Below are 18,548 nucleotides of genomic sequence, written 5' to 3'. Positions count from 1 at the left end.
TCGCTGCAAGGCAGGCTGCCTTTCTCCTCCCCTCTCTCGCAATGTCTGCTTCTGTGTCTCTGCACCCGTGCACCTCTTGCACCATCCCTGCGCATCTCGGTGACCGGTGTCCCCAACACTGCGCTGCCCCAAGGGGTGCTCAGCTGCAGCAGTGCGGAGAGAGGGGTGGTGCTGGTGCAAATGCACCCGACAGCTTCAGCTCTCGTGAGCAGCACGAGGGAGGGAGGGAGGGAGAGAGGAGGAAAAGGAGGGAAGGAGGGAGGAAAGGAGTTTCTTTTTTCAGCATTTTGAATGGCAGCTTGCTAGAGTGCAGCTGTGCAGCTGTTCCTCCTGCCTGGATGAGCCCAGGAGGGAAGGGATGTGATTGCCCAGCCGACGGCTTTCTTGCCCACTTTCTCAGGTCTTACTGTTATCATTGGAGCCGACCCCACAAGCAGCACAGCCTCGGCGATGTGCTCTGATTGATGGGTGTAACTGAGGTACACACTGAAACAGGCGGATCCGAGCGGCTCGTGTGCACATCAGCCGTCCCAGGGGAGGAGGACACCTCCCCAGGAGACCTGCCTGAGCCTCTGTCACCTCTCCAGGTCAGGAGAGCACCATCCCCGCGTGGCAGCTGGAGCGAGGGGAGGCTAATGAACGGCTCAGGAACCCAGATGTGGTCACCAAGGCACAAGTGAGCCTAAGCACTAAGCCCTTATCCCTTCAGTGTTATTTCTAATGTGGGGATAAATGTTTCTCTTCACGTTTAATGCCCATTTGGGCCGCGCTCCTTTTGCTTGCAGGAAGTGTGCAAGCCTTCAGCTTTCTGTGGCTCTTCCCTTCACCAGCCCTCAGGCTGAAACATTTTCATCTCTAGACATAGCTTCTCTCTCTCTCTCTCTCTCTCTCTCTCCCCCCCCACCCCCACCCCCCCCCACCTCTCTGGGTAGTTTTTGTCTCTTCTTCACCTTTTTAATGAAGAATAAATGCATCTCCCTCTGGTGGCTGGCTGGAAAGCCACCAGAGATGGGTTGTCTCCTTGCATCTCTCCAGGCCAGTGACATGAAGGGATGAGGCTCCCTCTGCTGGGTTTTCTTTCAGAAGCGCATCACAGAAATGATTCCTGCAAAGGGTTGTGTGTGTATGTGATCAGCATCTGCCTGCACCTGCACCAAGAGCTGCTGGGTGGGCTCTGGGCAGGCAGCAGCTCTGCTGCAGAAGAGCACGGCAGGAACGGGACGCTGCTGCGGCAGGGAAGTGCCTCCACCCAGCTGACAGAAAAGACAAGAGGAGAGTTTTGCGGGAGAAATTAAGAGAAGGGGGGGGAAAAATGTCCAACAGGGTTCAGTGCAGTCACGGCTATGGTGCGTGTTGCGCTGCTGAGCCAAAGAGGGCAGCTATGCATCAAAGAGCTCCAGTGGGACCCAGGGGCTCCATCCCCACTCACCGCCCAGCCGTAACGAGGATTTCTGAAGGGTACAGCCTGAACAATACATCTCCCGGCTCCACGGCACACTACTGACAGTGCGGTGAAGGTCACAGCTGCCTGGGTTTTGCTCCTGTCCCTCCGCTTGAAACAAATGCAGAAAAACCTTGCAGGGCTTCAGGCTGGAAGAGCTCTTTCTTGGGACATGAGCCATCTGGGTGCTGCTGTTACTTTGCTTGGGGAAGCAGCGCAAGTGCCCCTTTGTAGCTGCACCCAGCGACACAGTGCCATCACCGTTCAGCCGCAGCTGGCGGCCCCAGGGGAAGAGAACGGACGGCTGCCTCCCAAGCTCAGCACCCTTTGGGAGCATTTCAGATGCACCATTCAGGCTTGTAAGCTTTCCAGGATTGAAGTCTGCTTCTCGGAACAATCATTTGGATAAGCTTTTGGTGTGCCTTCAAAGTGAAAACCAAACATGATGCAAACGGCCATGGTTTACAGTCAAAGAATTTAGTTGTAAGACCAAAACATCCCAGCAGGTGCTCTGCATAGCAGAGAAAGTCGAAACAGGACCGTATCTGCTCTTTTATTGTCAACGTATGGATGCTTGCAAGTTTGTATGGACATTTTTCCCCTGTACATTTGGAAAGTAGCATCTCCATCGGCTATTCTCCCCACTAGCCCTTTTTCTCCCTGACTGCAAGGAATTAAATCGTCAAGCGCCATTTCTGCTACATCTCCAAAACCATGTTCTGCCTCTGCTTACTCGTTCCAGCTCTGCCATGGTCTCAGCTGTAGCTGCTTTCCACTTAAGCAAAGCAATAAATCAAACAAAAAAAAAATTTGGCAGCTCTGGCAAGTCTCTGAAGTCCACAGAGGGAAGCCCTGGTGTCACAGCACTGGGAGAGAGGAGGTTCCTGGGGTTCCCTCTGGTACCCTCAGGCAGTTACAGTTGCCCATCGGCCCTGCAGAGGGGGACTCCAATGAAGCTCTCGAGAGCCAAGAGAGCCTCTTTCTATAGACAACCACCACGACCAGACTTTCCCACATGGCAGTGAAAGCAGGGTGTGCTGGGGAGAACAGCATTTTCATCCTGCATGCCAGACATTTCTTTACCAAGTGCTTTAGTCCACAAAGCTTGAACTTGCCAATGCTGCTGTGTGAAAGCCTGCCTCCCCAAGGTGACCTGGCAGCCTGGCCACATAGCAGGAGGAGATGCCGCTATTTTGGAAGTACTGCTGGTCTCCCCAGATGTTGAGGGAAATAAGTTTTCAAATTCAGAAGGCAACTCAGAAGGAGATGGAATAAAAAGAAAAGGGGGTTTGCCCCCTCTTTACCCACTGTATCCCTGCACAGCACATCCTTTACTCTTGATTTCCTCCTCTGAAACCCTCCTGTGCCTCGCAGTTAGGAAGGCAGCAAACTCTACCTAGCCCTTCCCAGGAAAAGTCTCTCTAGTTCCAAGGGATGCAATGTCTCTTTCTTTTTGAATTGGAGAAACACAAGATGCTTTCCCTCCTCATGTATGGACCAGAATGAAGGTCTTTTCAGCAGCTTCCTCAGACTTTCTTATCCCTGAGCTGTGCCCTGAATACCAGAGGGTGAACAGAGGTCGAAGGTGGAGAGCAGAGATATTTCTTGATGTTGCAATTGTCTTTCAGGTGGTGTTCATTTCATACCTATTCATGTTGCACTACAAGTGCACACCACGATAATGAGCAGCACTCTTATCTAGGGTTATCACTAACAGCAGAATACAACAGAAAGCCTTTTCTGTCTCCCGGGGAGATCTGTTGAGGACATCTGTGAGTCAGCCTCACTTGGTTTCTCTTAATTTGAAGTCCTCCAGTTAAAAACCGTGTGGGTACTCCTTTCAGCGAACATCATTTCTTCATGAGGGTAATAGCCTGCTCTGTGTTTGGTTCCGGTTGAATTCTGGGCAGCGAGGGAGGGAAGGGGTTGACAACTGCCTTCAGGGAAACCCAGCTGTAAGGAGGTCCTTTCTACCTGGAGGCAAGCAGTGGCTGGGGCCTGTCTCTCCTGCTGTTACCCGGGCAGTCCTGGCCCTTATTTGCAAGGTTTTTGACTGCTAAGAGCAACACCAGAGCTCAGTACTGGTGACCCAGGAGCGGGTGCCCACCAGCATGAGGGTGGCCGTGGCTGCCTGGGCTCTGGCAACCCATGTTTTACAGGTCAGCAGCAAACCAGCTTGGCGTGTGCAGGTCCCCAGTGGGGAAGCTCCTGCTGGATTATCCATACCTTTTTTTATAAGGCTGCAGGAGGCGGGGGATGCAGCCCTTCATCATCCCCGTGAGGACATGGGAGACAGGTTTAGATGTGGGTGTCCTCTGAACCACAGCGCACCTTCTGTAGGACCCGCAGCCGGGGCAGTGCTGCAGGGATAACGTCAGACTGTCACTGGCATCGAGGAAGCCTTATTCACCTTTCTGAATCTTATGGTTCTCACACAGTGAGAATGTTTCCTTAGTACCATATACCAGAAATTATCTTTCTGAAAGTTGAAAGTTCATAATTTTGGCAGTCACAGCTCCTACTTTCAGTGTGTGGGGAGAAACTGGCCATCAGCCTTTTGATGTTTTCCTGAAAAAGGCGCAGAGTACTTTACATCTATTTTTAAAGAAGGGGCAGGATGGGGCTGCTGGCACATGTCAGAGAAAAAGGAGAAAAAGGTGAGTTTTGAAAATTTGCTGCTCTGGCCCTTTACTATTCCCTAACCTTTAAACTTTATTTTCAGCAGTGTACCTTCGCTGTTCCTGGCTAACACCTAACCAGGTATCGGTTCCCTGATTATTTCCATGGGCGCTTGTCCTGGCCCACGTGGCTGACATCACTTGCATAATTCGGCTGATGTTGGAGGCCCACAGTTTGACCTTTGGTATATTGCTATGTAGCTGTTGGGGATGTAACCTCTGCTAGATGAAGCATAACGACATGAAAAAACATGTAATTGGCAGAAATACCAGAACTAAACTTATACAAGAATATTTGCCTGGCAACTCGCTACACCAATCAACGAGCAACAGCCCAACCTGGAAGATGCTCTCCACCCCAAAAACCCCTGTACGGAGGCGGCACAACTCTGCCTTTGGGGAGAAGGCGTTTTAACCTCCCTTGGCATCTGAGGCAGGGACAGTACCTGGAGGTGTTTCCAGGACTGTATTCCTGTGTGTGCTGGAGGACCTTGGCATTGGTACAGCCCTCAAGCGGACGCAGTGTCTCGGATCCCCATAATAACACACCCCACTGCACAGCCTCCTGCCTGGTTTCGCCCCAGGTGAACTGCTTTGCGTGCCCCAGCAGTGCCTGGAAATGTGCTACACGGCATCCCAGTTGTGGGTGCCCCCGTACTGCAACCCTGAACATGATGCTCAGGTCAGGGACCAAGGCAGCTCCTTGATGAATGAACATGCCAATGCTTTAAACCCTCAGACTCCTCCGGTCCACTGGAAGCCCTGGGCTGCAGAGAGGTGTTACGCTCAAAATCTTGTTTACAGGCAAAGAGGAGGCACAACATATGTACAGGTAAAGCCAAGAATTTATTGTTAGTGTAGTGGCAATCTCAAGGCTCCAATTATTATCAGTCTAGATCTGCTGGTCGCAGAAAAAGGAAGAATACTAATGCACTTAAAATTGTTTTGCACACACATATTTTCTAGCCCTTTTCCTGGTTGTATGCTCACCCTTCCCCTGCTCCTCTGGGTCCTAAGGCTGGTGGTTTCACCCAGGTGGTGGTGGTGGGGTGGGGTGTTAGAGCGAGTTGTCAGCATCTCCAGCCCTTCCCTGGGAGGAATGCAATGTTCATGCTGATGTTTTTTTCTGCCTCCCTCTAGGATCTGCTTTGGGTCGTTTTCATATGTTTTCTAACATGCTTCTATACCTCCTTCTGTCTTCACTGGTCTGCAACCTCATGTTACACCCCATTTACTATGTGTGGTGCCCCTTATGTATGTTAGATACTATTTTTTTTCTGTCACCGCTAAACCCAGTTTTGCCAGCTCCAGGTCTGCATTTTTTTAACCGACCATCGGTGAGTTGTGTATAGCTGTGGGGGTCCCCAGTGCCAGCCTGTGCCCCATCTTTTACCATCCTGTACCTGTACTCCTCTGTGCTGCATCCCGCGTCCCCACTGCTCAAGGCCACTGCTATCATACTAGACTTGTATTTCTATACACTGTACCATTGTGTCTGAGTCAAAAATATCTCATTCTGCATAGGATAGGGGGAACCAAGGGGGTGAGAGCTTTTACATGCTGAGTATGAAGCTCCTCAGGCATTTCTGTCTCCTGTGCAAGCCCTTCTGCCCCTCTGAGTGGCCGCATCCTGCTTCACAATTTCACAAGGTGCCAGTACAACCAGAGAAGAGCACATTAATGCTTTCTCAGCACAGCTCCGAAGCTCAGCCCAGGAAGCTGCCCTGCCAAAGTTCACATGTTTCATAGGGTAGGCATGAGCACTAGAAAAGAGGAAATAAACATTTAAACCCAAACAGGCTCAGCTTGAAGGAAACATTGGTTTTCAATGCAGCTATGAATTAAGGTAAGAGACAATTATGTTTTACCTATAATTTGACAGAGCAGGATGACAAGAAATGGTGTCTCATGAACTTAAGGAAACTTCACTGCTTAGTGCTTGGAATCTAAATTATATTTAATTTGGGTAAGGATGACCTGGGTAATGTTTACAAATTGTGAAAGTAGAAAGGAGAACGCTTTTATTAATCAAAGCGGACCAGGGCAGAGAAATTTTACTCGGTGACTGCTTAGTTGTGGCATCTTGTGGTAAGAGAAATAGTCACCCTGGCCAGAAGTCCTCAAGGTTAAAGCAAAATGCTGATAGGTGGCTAGTGTGCAGCATTAGCCCAGAAGGACAGACCAAGAAGATTCAACCCTTCTACTTCATTAGGTGTTTTTTGTTAGATGTCTTCAGGGATTTCACAATTCACCAGCATTGCTTCCTTTTAGTTTTGGTCAGTGAACCAACATCCCAAACATCACTGACACTGAAAGACAGCCCAATACAGAAAATCTGGTAGAGACAATAAAAAGTGTCTGATGCGGACAGACCAGCAAGAGAATGGCAGAAATTAAAAAAATTTGAAACCCCAACTTTCTGTATGACCACATTACTTAATTTCTCTGTGACTCACCTTTCCATAGGAAGGATGTTGCACAAAGATGTCTGCTGGTTTGGGTCAGACATTTGGGTAATACAGTGGCAGAAGCCCGTTAAGTACTTGTGTGATATAAACATAAATCCAGAAACAGCGGTTCCCAGAATCTGGTCTGTTGGGGCAAACCCTGCGTGGAGGCAGCGCAGCCAGAGGCAGTGAACTGGGTGACAGGATAAAAGACAGCAACTGCAATGAATTACGAGGGTTTAGGCAGCGCAGAAAAAGTCCAAAAGGGAGAGGAAAAGGCTAAAGTTTGACAAAGGAGAACACATAGTAAATTGAGAGTAAATCACATAGTAAACATGATCTTCCCAGGAAGGGGCTGGCAACTCCAGAACTTAAACCTCATCCAGACACAGTCAAGAAGGGGTAATGTGCGCTGCTCTCTAAAACGATGGAGAAGATGATTTAAGAAATCTCCCATTTCTATAGAGCCTTCTCAGATTTCTCAAGGATGCCAAGGCAATGTGAGCTTATTAATAACAAAAAGGGGGGGCAGGAAGTAAATAGGTGCCACAATAAAGGTGGTGAGAGGATGCAGCAAATGGTAACTATCAACAAGTACAAACAGTGCACATAGCTACAAACAATCATCTGTTTTCACCGTCCTTTCAACAGAAAATACAAAAGAAATTTGAATGCCGCTTAAGAAGGGAAGGCTTGGGAAAAAGAAATACTGAGGAAGAGCAGGTAAGAGAAAACACCAGCAAAATGCTCAGCTATACCTATAAAAAAAAAGATACGGAGTGCCACGAGCAACTGTGCAAGCAGAAAGGGCAAATAGGGGAACTAACAGGCTGGAGGAAATACCTGTGAAACAAATTTTCCAAGAAAATCCTGATCCTGGTAATCACCATCCAGTCAGACGACAACCCCAAACACCCAGTGCCCCGCGGGCAGTTCTTGGGAGGGCGCCTGGTCCCTCCCCAGTTCTGCCACTGTCCCCCTGGCAGCTGAGTTGAAGTGCTCCCCAGCCTCTGTGAGGGCAAAAATATTATATTATTTATATAATATTATATATAAATATTATATATTTTTTTATATAAATGGTATTTTCACACCGTTTACCTAATTTCACATCCCCTGGCATGTCCTGGGGGTCAGGACATTGCCTGGAAACCACCTCAGGTTGCAGAGGCTCTGCAGAGGACCCTTGGATCTGGTCATAGGATCAAGACCACAAAATCATGACCCTGAGAGTCATGGATGAAAATTACAGAACCATTTCAGTGATTTTTGAACCTCAATTTTAAGATCCAGGGGAGACGCAGGAGTCTGAATCATGCTGTGAGGTCCTATTTCCTAAATGCATAAGTCATTTCTGAAATGGATATTTAAGGCTCTGACCTCCTTAGAGACAGATTTCTAAAGGTACTTTGACCACCAGAGGTTCAGACCTTGTGGGATTTTTCAGAAGCCCCACAGTGCTTAGCTCCCATTCAGAAGAATGATTTGAATCAACGATGGCACCCCAGGAAAATGCCTTGATGTGGCTATCTGCATCTTCACTTGCTCAAGAACCTTGGTCATGCCCTGAAGCCTATTCCCTGCTCCATTAAGGAGCAGGTGGGACCCCCACTGTGCAGGCACCAAGTCTCCTGCATGGCCACCCTGTCAGCCTCAGAGGGGCTTTGTCCTCCCCAGAGTCAAGGGAAGGAGCTGAAACAACTGAAAGCTTCAGCTTACAGCTTTTGCTATAAATACACCAGCAACCGCAGGGGCGAGCTGCCAGGGGTTTGGCAGGGTTTGCCATGGCCTCAGCAAACCACACACCGCTGCGGTGCTGCTGTCTCTCCCTGACAGCTCGCAGCAAGTCTTGCTGGCAGGGGGACAAAACCAGCAAGTGAAGGGATGTTGCTGGGGGCAGGATTTGCCCAGGGCACTGGGGTTCAGTCCCCTGTGCCTGCTTTGCTGTGATGGCAGCACAACCAGCCTGAGTGAGGCCACTGGCCCGGCCAGCTGGCCCATGCACTAACGGAGCAAGAGCAAGATCTTGTTCAAAATAATACCTCTGTGGTTGCTCTGAAGCACAGGTGGTGAAGCCCTCGCCGCCGGCAGAGACAGTCATAAGTCCATGTTTTTGTGTTTTCTTTATAAATCAGAGTACGCCTAATTTTGATGCGATGGGTTAAGCTGAAACTTGTGCCCTGGTTACTTGCTGCCCTGCAGTTATCTCCAGGTTAGCATGGAGCATCTTTGAGAAAGCACTTTCCAATGCTGTAAAGCCTTAGGTGAAGGTGAGAGAGATCCTGGGGATTTTGAACTCTATACTATCCCCTCCTGCCCTCCATGATCCAAGACTGATCTTTTCAAATGTATTTTTTTACCCAAAACTATCAGTTTAAATCTGTAGATTTACATGCTGCTCATCTCCAGCTAGTGGTGTCTGCTTCTTATTTAGTTTGTGATGTTGGTGTAAAAACTGTAGAACTGGTTCAGGGAAGGGGCATTTTTTTCATCTCTTTGACCTAAATGCTTTTGTAAAGGGACCACAGGCCTCTGCAATATTCAGGCTTATATTTATTTTAATCAGGAGTGGTTTGATTGGCTTCCATTTCTGGGTCCTTTATTTAGGACACCTTAAATGCCCTAATTTTTGGAAAGCCTCAGCATCATGCTTCTGCACCTTGAACTCCACTTTGAGTTGGAAAATCCAATATGAAGCAGCCCAGATCACTACTTGCTTTTAAAAAACTTACCCTCAAAGTCTTGGAGGGAACCTCCATAAATTAAATCACCCAAATCGATAAGCAATTATTAAGCTTGCAGAACTCTGCTGGGCCACAGAAATGGTCCAGCTGATCCAAGAATAAATCACAGAAGAAAGAAGAAACACAAAAGAAAGGAATTCCCTCACCTTAAAGTCATCAGGGAAGGACTGGGGGAGCAGGGAGCAAGGATACATCTGGGATTACACCACACCCACTCAGAAGCGATGGAGAAATGATAAAAGAACTGGTTAGAAGTACGGAAAACACACAGGGTTTAACAGAGGCAGTACAGACCGGCTGTTTGATAACAACATCCCCGCCCCCAAACTGTGCTGCTTTCTTTCCACAGCCATCATATAGCCTCCCCTCTAACCCAACCCCAGCAGCTGCTCCGTGCTCTTCACAGGACCCCACTTCCTTCCGGGAGGTCCAATCCCGGGATTTGGGCTAGCTAGTGCTGGTGAAGTACCTGGGGAGAGGATAGTTTGGCTTTTTCAATCATTTATAACCAAAACAGAGTCATGGTTGTTAAGACGAGTGTGCCCCAATAGCCCATTTGCTCTGCCTCCCTGCCGATCAGGGGCTGTAGGTTTTTACCCAGTACCCTGCCGCTGAGCTCCTCCACTGTGTCTGGCCTAAACCCGTTTCCCAGACTGATATCATCTCTTGACATAGAGACCCTCAGGCATGCAAAAATCTCCTTTTCCTACTTGAAGTCTGTTCCAGTCATTAGCCTTTCACCATTAAAAATGTGTATCTGATTTCTAGCTTGCATGTTTCTGGTTTGAATTTCCATGTATCAGTTGATGGTATGGCTAATTCCACTAAATTAGCAAGATTATTAACAAGAGCAAAAGTGAAATCAAGTGTTATCAAAGTATGCCTACAGCCCCAGTATCAAGCTCTGCAATGGTAGTCTTCCCTCTTTTGTTCCTTCCCGTTTAGCACCTCTTTAAACATGCGAGGGTTGCATCAGTTTTTCTTACTGCAACATCTGGCTGGGAGCTTGGTTTCAGAGTCTGCCCTTATCGGCAGTCCGGTTTCCTAATGGATGTACCCCCACTCTGGAGACACGGTCTGTGTCGTTTAACTCCCAAGAGTGTCACTTTGGCTACGTTAAAGCCAACGTGAATCATTAGAGAAGCCCCAGATTACTCAGATCTGTCTGAATCACTGTCCAGTTCTCTAACTGTTTTATCACTTCCTCCTGCCAGCCCTGATTCCCAATCTGCTTTCAGACCAATGATGAAATTACTGAAGAGTTTTTGGCTTTCAACTCACCGTTCCCGCAGACCTTTTACAAACAATATTCCTAGTTTGGTGAGCCTTCCTCCATGGCTGGCTGGCTTTTGAGATCTGACAGCTAACCAGCCCAAATCCCATTGCAATGCTTTGTTGGGCTTGTGTTGCTTTGGGCTGGAGAGATGTGTCAATCAAATAAGCAGGCAGTGCAAGTCAAAGCTCCAACTCTCCCGCACAGTACCCTTTATCAACCTTGCAATCTCATCAGATGTCCAAACTAAAGCTTCTCTTCTATAAAGCCATGCAGACTGGCATTAGCTACACTCTCCCCATGTACTGTTTAAATTTTATTTTGCCCAGGTTAAAGGTTAGGTTACACTAGCTCTTTCACCTTGCTTCCCACTTTCAAAGGTCGGCATTGTGTCACCTGCTTCCAGCACCTGTAGAGGTGGAACAGGGAGAACATCTCCCCACTTCAGGACTGAATACAAGACTGAGATTTAAGATTTAAAGTAATTAAATCAAAAGCTGGGCTGGGCCTGCTTTTGACCCTGGCTATCTAACACGATCCCAAACAACTCCAGAGACCATCCCCTAAGAATGGAGCCACCCTGTTCTGAAAGATAAGCTAAGTGAATTACAGGAACCCGTTGGGTGTAGGACTAGAAACCGGGAGCCATCTCTGGTTAGTGTATTGCCCATAAGTCTAAGTTTTGTTTTGGGTATCATCCAAACAGTGGTTAGAGGTGTCCGCGGCAGTCTGGTGATTGTGTGGTAGCTGCCTGGCGCCAGGCTGATTAAGAGTTTCACCCAGAGTGCTATTAAGACTCGCATCTCTCCTGCTAGTTTCCACCCAGTTCTGGTTAATTCCCTTAAATCTCTTTTTTTTTGTGCGTTAGAAGTGCCACCAGCAGCTACGACATTTCATTTGGAGGTACCCGAGGACATCCCTACAGTCTTGCCAAGAATCATCGGCTGGCAAGAAGATGGGTGTAGTTGCAAATGTGCAAAAGCAACCGTGTTTATATTTGGGTAGGGTGGCGGCAGCTCAGATCTAAGGGTGAGAAAGGCATACTGTGCCTGTAGGGTTTCACAGGGGTTCCCACAAAGCCTACAGCTTCCCTGGGCCAGCTGAATCGTCGGCATGCAGCCCTGGCCCGTTCAGCATGCACTGAAAACATGCTTTGCTTGCATGAGAAAAGCATAGAAGTCAGCCTCACCCCAAAATGCTGACTAAGGTGTGAAAATCTTTCTGAGGCTTAAATACTTTTATCAGCGTATTGTGCAAATCTGAAGCATGACCCTCTGGCAGAGGTCTGGGTTTGGTTATTTTTTTTAACTTCTTTTCATACGGTGTCAGCAGAGGCATCACGGAGAGGCGAAGTGCTCGCAGACCCCTCTTCTCAGCAGTAAAGCTTGTAACGTGGCACTTGGCTGAAGCGCCAGGGGTGATAACTGGATAGATCAGATGCATAAACAGGATTTGGCTCTTGTGTCACCCAGCCTGATGCCAGTGCTGTTTGAAGGTTGAAATGCAACTTCTGTTGCTTAGAGGAGTTTGTGGATCTCTCATAATTTCACTTCCCTATGTATTACATATAGCGCACATGGTTGTTGGAAATAGCTAGGTTGAGAAACGGGTTTTGGTCCTGCAGACTATTGTCTTTGAGATTGCTATAAACGTGATTAAAAGCAGAAGTGTTTGTGGGAGTAGGGTGTAAAACTGCTGGGGAAATCTGGAGAGAGAGCAAGGCAGTTGAGCAGTTCCATGAGAAGCAGAAGTGAATCTACTATTTCCTGTACTCAGCAAGGGAAAACGTCTGCTGGAGGAACCTCGCAGCCCTGCAGTCCTTCTTCAGTGTCCTCTACACTCTTTAGTTCACTTTGTCCCTTAGGTGAACATTTATCGTAAGCACAAGAGAGAAAATTGGGTTGAAGCTGCCAGTGAGAAGACTATAGCATGCACTGCAGTGGGCTTTGTGAGGCTGATGGAGAATACCTGGCAGGGAAGGATGGAGGATGGGCAGAGCTAAGTTTCCTCATTTTAGGGTGCAATAACATTTCATCACATTATGCCTATCTGGCATGGGCTGAGTTTTGGGAGCCCTTTGGAGTTTGCAGCCCACCTGTTGAGTAACATCAGCTTAAACTGAGCAAAGTGGTATCAGAGGAGCTAAATATTCAAAAAGAACTGACAGCATTGCATATGCAGGATGAGTGGCGGTGGGAAAATATGACTATGTGGCTGGTGATATACAAAATCCAGGAGCTAGAGAGTGAACAAGCCACAGACTGTGCCAGCAGTTTTGGATGCCACTGTCATTTTGGTAAGTGCAGTTCTCGCCCCTGGACATGCTATGCAGCATCTCGCCCTTCCTGTTGACATAGGTACCACGAGCTTTGCAACCACCCATCCAGGGGTAAAGGAAATAATTTGCTACTGTAGAAATAAATGATCCCCATCAGTGAGCTAGGGGAGATTATCTGACTGAAAAGGTACTTCAGGAAAAATCCCAGCCCAAGTGATGTTCCTCTTTACTCCAATAAGGCCAGGAGTTCATCCTGCACCTCCGTGTAAATGTGCTCCTGTGAAGATGATGGCCATTCCCATGCCCAGCTTTCTCTCCAGGCAATGCCCATGGGTGCATCCTGTGCAGAAGTCTGCCAGACCTGAGGGCTACCCCGTGGTGGGAGCTGCATTTCCTTACACGTGTGAAATCCTCCCTGTGCCCAATAGAGCACAGCAGCTTGTACAGACACATGGAAACTCTCCAGAGGAACAAGCTGCCTTTCTAGACATGAGTAAAGGGAGCAAGCATAGGAAGGACCAGCACAGCTAGATGCTCTCAGAGAGGAGAGTAAACCAATGTGCGCTGCCTCTCTCCAGATCAGGGATTTCACAGAGCACACACAGTCTAGGCAAGCACCACCGAGCAGCCCCCTCTGGATGCCCGTGCAGTTAGCAAAGATACTAATGGGATACGAGCAGGCATCAATCAGTTTTATCCTTTGTGCATGATGGGACTTCTGCTTGTCTGAAACAGGAGCTTACATGGCACAGAAGAAGCTGGGCACTTTGCAGAGACATTGTGGCCTCTGTTCAGCTTTGTCACAGAGTCACAAAGTTAGGACAGGACTTCTGGAGGTCTCTTGTCCAAACCCATGCTCAGAGCAGGGCTGGCTGAGTTTCAAGTATCTCCAGGGATGGAGATCCCACAACCTTCCTGAAGCCCTGTCCTGGTGTTTGACCACCCTCACAGTGAATTTTTTTTTCCATATAGTGAGTAACAAATTCCCATGTCCATTGCCTCTTATTCCTCTGAGGAAAGTTGTCTGCTTCACCTTTACACCTTCTCACTAGATCCCCCTTGAGATGTCTCTTGTTGAGGCTGGTCAAACCCAGTTCTCAGCGTCTTCTCATACACCAGGTTCTCCAGCCCCAATCATTTTGGTAGCCCTCAGCTACCGCACACCGGTGCATTGGTGAAGAACCAGCTGTGGAGCACATCAGCCCACAGGGTAAGACGGAAGCTCTGGCAGTGTGCAGATAGGTGCAGTAACAGCTAAGTGGGCTGGCATAGCGACTCATATTTGACACAAGAGACTTGGTGTACCCCAACACTTTTCATTTTAAAGGCACCTGCTGCAGACATTTAGTCTCAGAAGAGGAGAAAGAAAATGTCAGGATGGGAAGGCAGAAAATGATGGGCTGTTGGGATTATGTACCATGTCTCCTGCTCATTTCCGTATCCCTCAACAGGGTAGATAAAGTGATGACTGGACAGACACATGAAGGGATGAGGAACCTGTCACATATCTCTGTAGGCAACTCTAGTTATCTCACCAGTAGAAAAACAGTATCTTGTTTGCAATTGCTGTCAGCTTCTGCCCCAGCACCTAGGCATTTCCTACTCGTCCCCTTTAATTCTGCTGGCATCAGATACCACATCTCCAGAAGCTGGAGAATTAAACTGGGCTGCAAGCAAGGGGCTGGACAGACTTTGCAGGCAGACTCAGCTCCCAGTTCAAGTGGAAAGGCACTGCAAGTGCCGCTCAGCCTGTGGGTGTGCCTGCCCACTGCAAACAGTCTTCCCCGTATTGTGCCCATGCCCCAAAACTACCAGCACTGAGACAGCCCTTCTTCTAGCCTACTTTTCCTGTGCAAAACCACAAAGATTGTTTTCTAATGACTGTGGGCACTTCTCATTTGAATGTTTTGGGGACAGCTAGGCTTTGAACTTTCAGAATAAGAAGATATTTTAAAATGGAGAGCCTGCATTTCCAACTAGCACAAAAAAACCTCTTTGAGAAATGACTACAAAATAAGAGACCAAAACTTCATGGCCCACACCACAAACGGCACTCTGGCAATGAGGCATTAGGAGAAAATGTTTATATGGTCACAGTAGCCACCCGTGGGGGAGTTTGTTGTAGTTACCACTATGTCATATGAAACTTCTTGGGCAAGGACTGTCTCACAGCTCAGGATATCTTTATTTCATGCTTAGTCTTGCAAGGCTTATTTTAAACAGAGGCTATAAAAACTATTGCTATCAGTGAAACATGGACATGTAGGCTGGGATTCCAACCACTTCACTCTTAAGTGTCAGGAGTGGGAGTAGTTACACACCATCAGCGTCTACCACTGAGTAATGTGCCCATGCTCTCCTTATAGTCAAAAGGAGTTTCATCAACACGGTCAGCAGAGTCTGGAAAGCAGTCTATCTTGTCTTAAAGCAGATTTGGCCTGGCCTGCATTGGATCAGATCAATAATCTGATCATTGCTCAGAGTCAATGGGGGTTCCTGTAAGAAGATTGCGACACTGACCTTGGGGTGGTTAGTTGCAGTTTTGTGACCACTGACCCTTCCTTTCAGTCTCGGCTTTAACAGGCTGGTTTGGCTGTGTTGTCATCTCCCTGGGCTTCTGCACAGCGTATCACACTCAATTTCCTTCATTTCCTACAGTGAGAGCAAGTAACGGATTCTTACCACTCTTTACCCCAACCAGGGAGCAGACCGAATGCAGTAACATCTGCACCCCTCTAGGATTTTTGGTTCCCTGCAAACAGAAATCTTTGCAGAGACTTGAACACCACATCCCAAGGGAGCACAGAGGAACTGATGGGTGCCCCGAGTTATTTGATGTGCAGAACAGTGAGGCCAGAGGTCACACACCTGCACCCCATACTCTCTTTAGGTGCAGCCTCCACGCTAACAAGCCCTGGCTCCAACCTGACTACCTCGCAGCCAAGGCAGGAGCAGTCACGAGACGCTTTGGTGCTTGAGGAAAAGGGTCAATACAGTTTCTCCTCTTTGGATCAAGGATGATTTTTTAAAAAACCTCATCAAAGATATGCTTGCTACCCAGGGATGTCCCAGTGCAAACTTTGCTCCTCCCACGTCAGCAAGCATCAGCTCAGACCTGGCCAAACTGGGCGTCTTACCACTCTTCCAGCCCGGGGTTAACGTGTGGGGCAAGACTGGGCTCTTGGTGGTGTTGACAGGCACCGCATGCTGATAAACAGCTACATGTGAGGTATCATTTCCTGCTGAGCACTGCCCAACAAACTGGGAGAGTGCCTGCATTTCTCACGCTGCGATGCACCACCTGCAGAGCTCAGTTAGTCGGATGTCGGTTTGCTGCTGCTTCTGCTGCTCTTCTGATAAGCAGGGGCTTACTCGACAGCCCTTGAAATTCTCATTTATTTTTTCTTATCCTAAAGAGCTAATTTTCAGTGAAGTACATGTAACAGCAGAGTCTGGGCTTTTGTCAGTAACTACCATCACCTCTGCAGTAATACAACTCTCACTAACCCAAATAGCGACAAAATCCCAAAGCGTGCGTGTTGGAGAGGTCTCTCAGTATTTTACCATAGCAGATACTGGATCTCTCTAACATATTCTCTTTTCCCTTTTCACATTGCCTCTAGGCAGAAAATTCAGCATGACAGAAGCATTCACAGAAACGACAGCTGAATATGCTTATGATGAACATGCTTTTTCCTGCAATAAGACTGACATCCAAGAATTTGGGAAAATATTTCTGCCAGTATTTTACATTGCAGTGTTTGCTCTTGGCCTCACAGGGAATCTAATGGTGGGTTTTGCCATTGTGAAAGAAGGCAGTAAAAAAAGCATCACTGACATCTATCTCCTGAACTTGGCTATCTCGGACCTTCTCTTCGTGATCTCCCTCCCCTTCTGGGCCTCCAACATGGTGCGTGGATGGACCCTCGGGACTATTCCATGCACAGCTGTTTCCTCGCTGTATTACATCGGTTTCTTTGGGGGCATGTTCTTCATCACTGTTATCAGTGTCGACAGATACTTGGCCATTGTCCGGGCAACATATTCTCTGAAATGCAGAACGGTGAAACATGGCTTTCTTGTAACCTGCGGAGTATGGGCAATAGCGGTTTTAGTTTCAGTGCCACATTTTGTGTTCTCCCAGCTGGTAGAAAACGACTGCATTCCTGTCTTCCCCCAGGAGCTGGAGAACATCTGGCCGGTGTTCTGCAATGTGGAGCTGAACACCATCGGTTTTTTCATCCCAGTCTGTATCATATGCTATTGCTACTGTGGGATCATCAAAACCCTGCTGTCCTGCAAAAATCAGAAAAAAACACGAGCTGTAAAACTGATCTTGGTTGTGGTGGTCGTGTTTTTTCTGTTTTGGTCCCCCTACAATGTACTGATTTTTCTAGAGACTTTAAAGCACTATGAGTTATTCACAAGTTGCAACCAAATTAAATCATTGGACTATGCAATGCATCTGACCGAAACCATTGCATTCAGTCACTGTTGTCTCAATCCTCTTATCTATGCCTTTGCTGGGGAAAAATTCAGGAAATACCTTTATCGTGTCTGCTTAAAGTACTGTCCATTCCTGTGTTTCTGTGGCCCCTGCAGTCGCTACCAGGTGACCTATTCAGCTAGCTATGCAGAAAGCGTCATGAACAGCAACGTAACCCTGAACACCAGTGACCAGGATGGCTCTGTCTTCGTCTAAAAGGCTCTGTGAAGAAGAAACGTCTGTAAATATGTCTTCTGCAGGGCTAGCCACCGCTGAGAGATTGCCATTACCCATATGAAGAGACTTAACGGCTGCACTGAATTACTGACATGCCTCTTGTTAAGCATTAAATATTCTAAAACAGTAAAGATTTTAAAAACAAAAGCAGTACAATATGTCAAGGCTGAACATGGAATTGAATCAGGAGAGAGGATGAGGGAAAGTAGAAGCAAAAGCAGCGCTCTGTGCCTAGAACAGTAGATGGAGAAGAATTTAAGGATAGGGGAGCTGTTAAACAGTTTCACCATCAAAACCTGCACGTGTGTTGGTGTATGCACACGTGGTACAAATGTACATAGGCCTAAACTCATTTTTTAAGGGAAGAGAGATCTCTTTAACAAATTGTAGCTGACTGTTAGCAAAGGGGAATATTTTTGACAGTAAAGGGGTATATTTTTGATGCTATATATCCATATGGAAGTGATTTTGGGGTTACTGATTGCAACAAATGTTTTACCTGTGCTTTCATACCTAATAAAATCCTACTGTTAAAAAAAAAAAGTTATTTCTGAGTACACATTTAGTGCCAACAATGCACTGAGCAGGCAATAATCAGAGCAAGGACCGTCCTTAAGGACTGGGGACCTTACCTGGAGCTGATCCAAGCCAGCAGGCATATCTCCTGATTTCCACAGGCTGTGGCCTGAGCCAAAGGCCAGAGTTTGGTGGACCCTTTCACACAGCACATCCCCAAGCTCTCTGCTGAGCGAGGGGCTGCCAGCTTGATCAACGGACATCAGCACACGCTGGGACAACGGGAACTGGAGGTATGGGTTTGGGTATCATTGTGCTTCGTCCAAATATGGCACCATCAAGCTGTGAATTGCTTACAGAGCATGGTAAGTACATGCTTCATGCCCGTGTCCTGATTGCCACACGTTGTAAACACCGACTGTGCCTATACCATCATAGACAACGGCTT

At 47.6% G+C, this 18,548-nt stretch overlaps 1 protein-coding gene across 1 annotated transcript; it reads left to right on the top strand.

The window, feature by feature from the left end:
* The first annotated feature begins 5,868 nt into the window (after positions 1–5,868).
* CX3CR1 (C-X3-C motif chemokine receptor 1) lies at positions 5,869–18,117 on the top strand. The gene is made up of 3 exons (XM_076330984.1): positions 5,869–5,965; positions 7,218–7,289; positions 16,485–18,117. The coding sequence occupies exon 3, from the start codon at positions 16,499–16,501 to the stop codon at positions 17,561–17,563; it is 1,065 nt and encodes a 354-aa protein (XP_076187099.1). The 5' UTR covers positions 5,869–5,965; positions 7,218–7,289; positions 16,485–16,498; the 3' UTR covers positions 17,564–18,117.
* Positions 18,118–18,548: the final 431 nt, after the last annotated feature.

Source organism: Aptenodytes patagonicus, chromosome 2 (assembly GCF_965638725.1).
Source record: "Aptenodytes patagonicus chromosome 2, bAptPat1.pri.cur, whole genome shotgun sequence".
Lineage (NCBI taxonomy): Eukaryota > Metazoa > Chordata > Aves > Sphenisciformes > Spheniscidae > Aptenodytes > Aptenodytes patagonicus.
The sequence above is the reverse complement of the archived record's forward strand: the minus strand, read 5'-3'. Positions and strand labels throughout refer to the sequence as shown.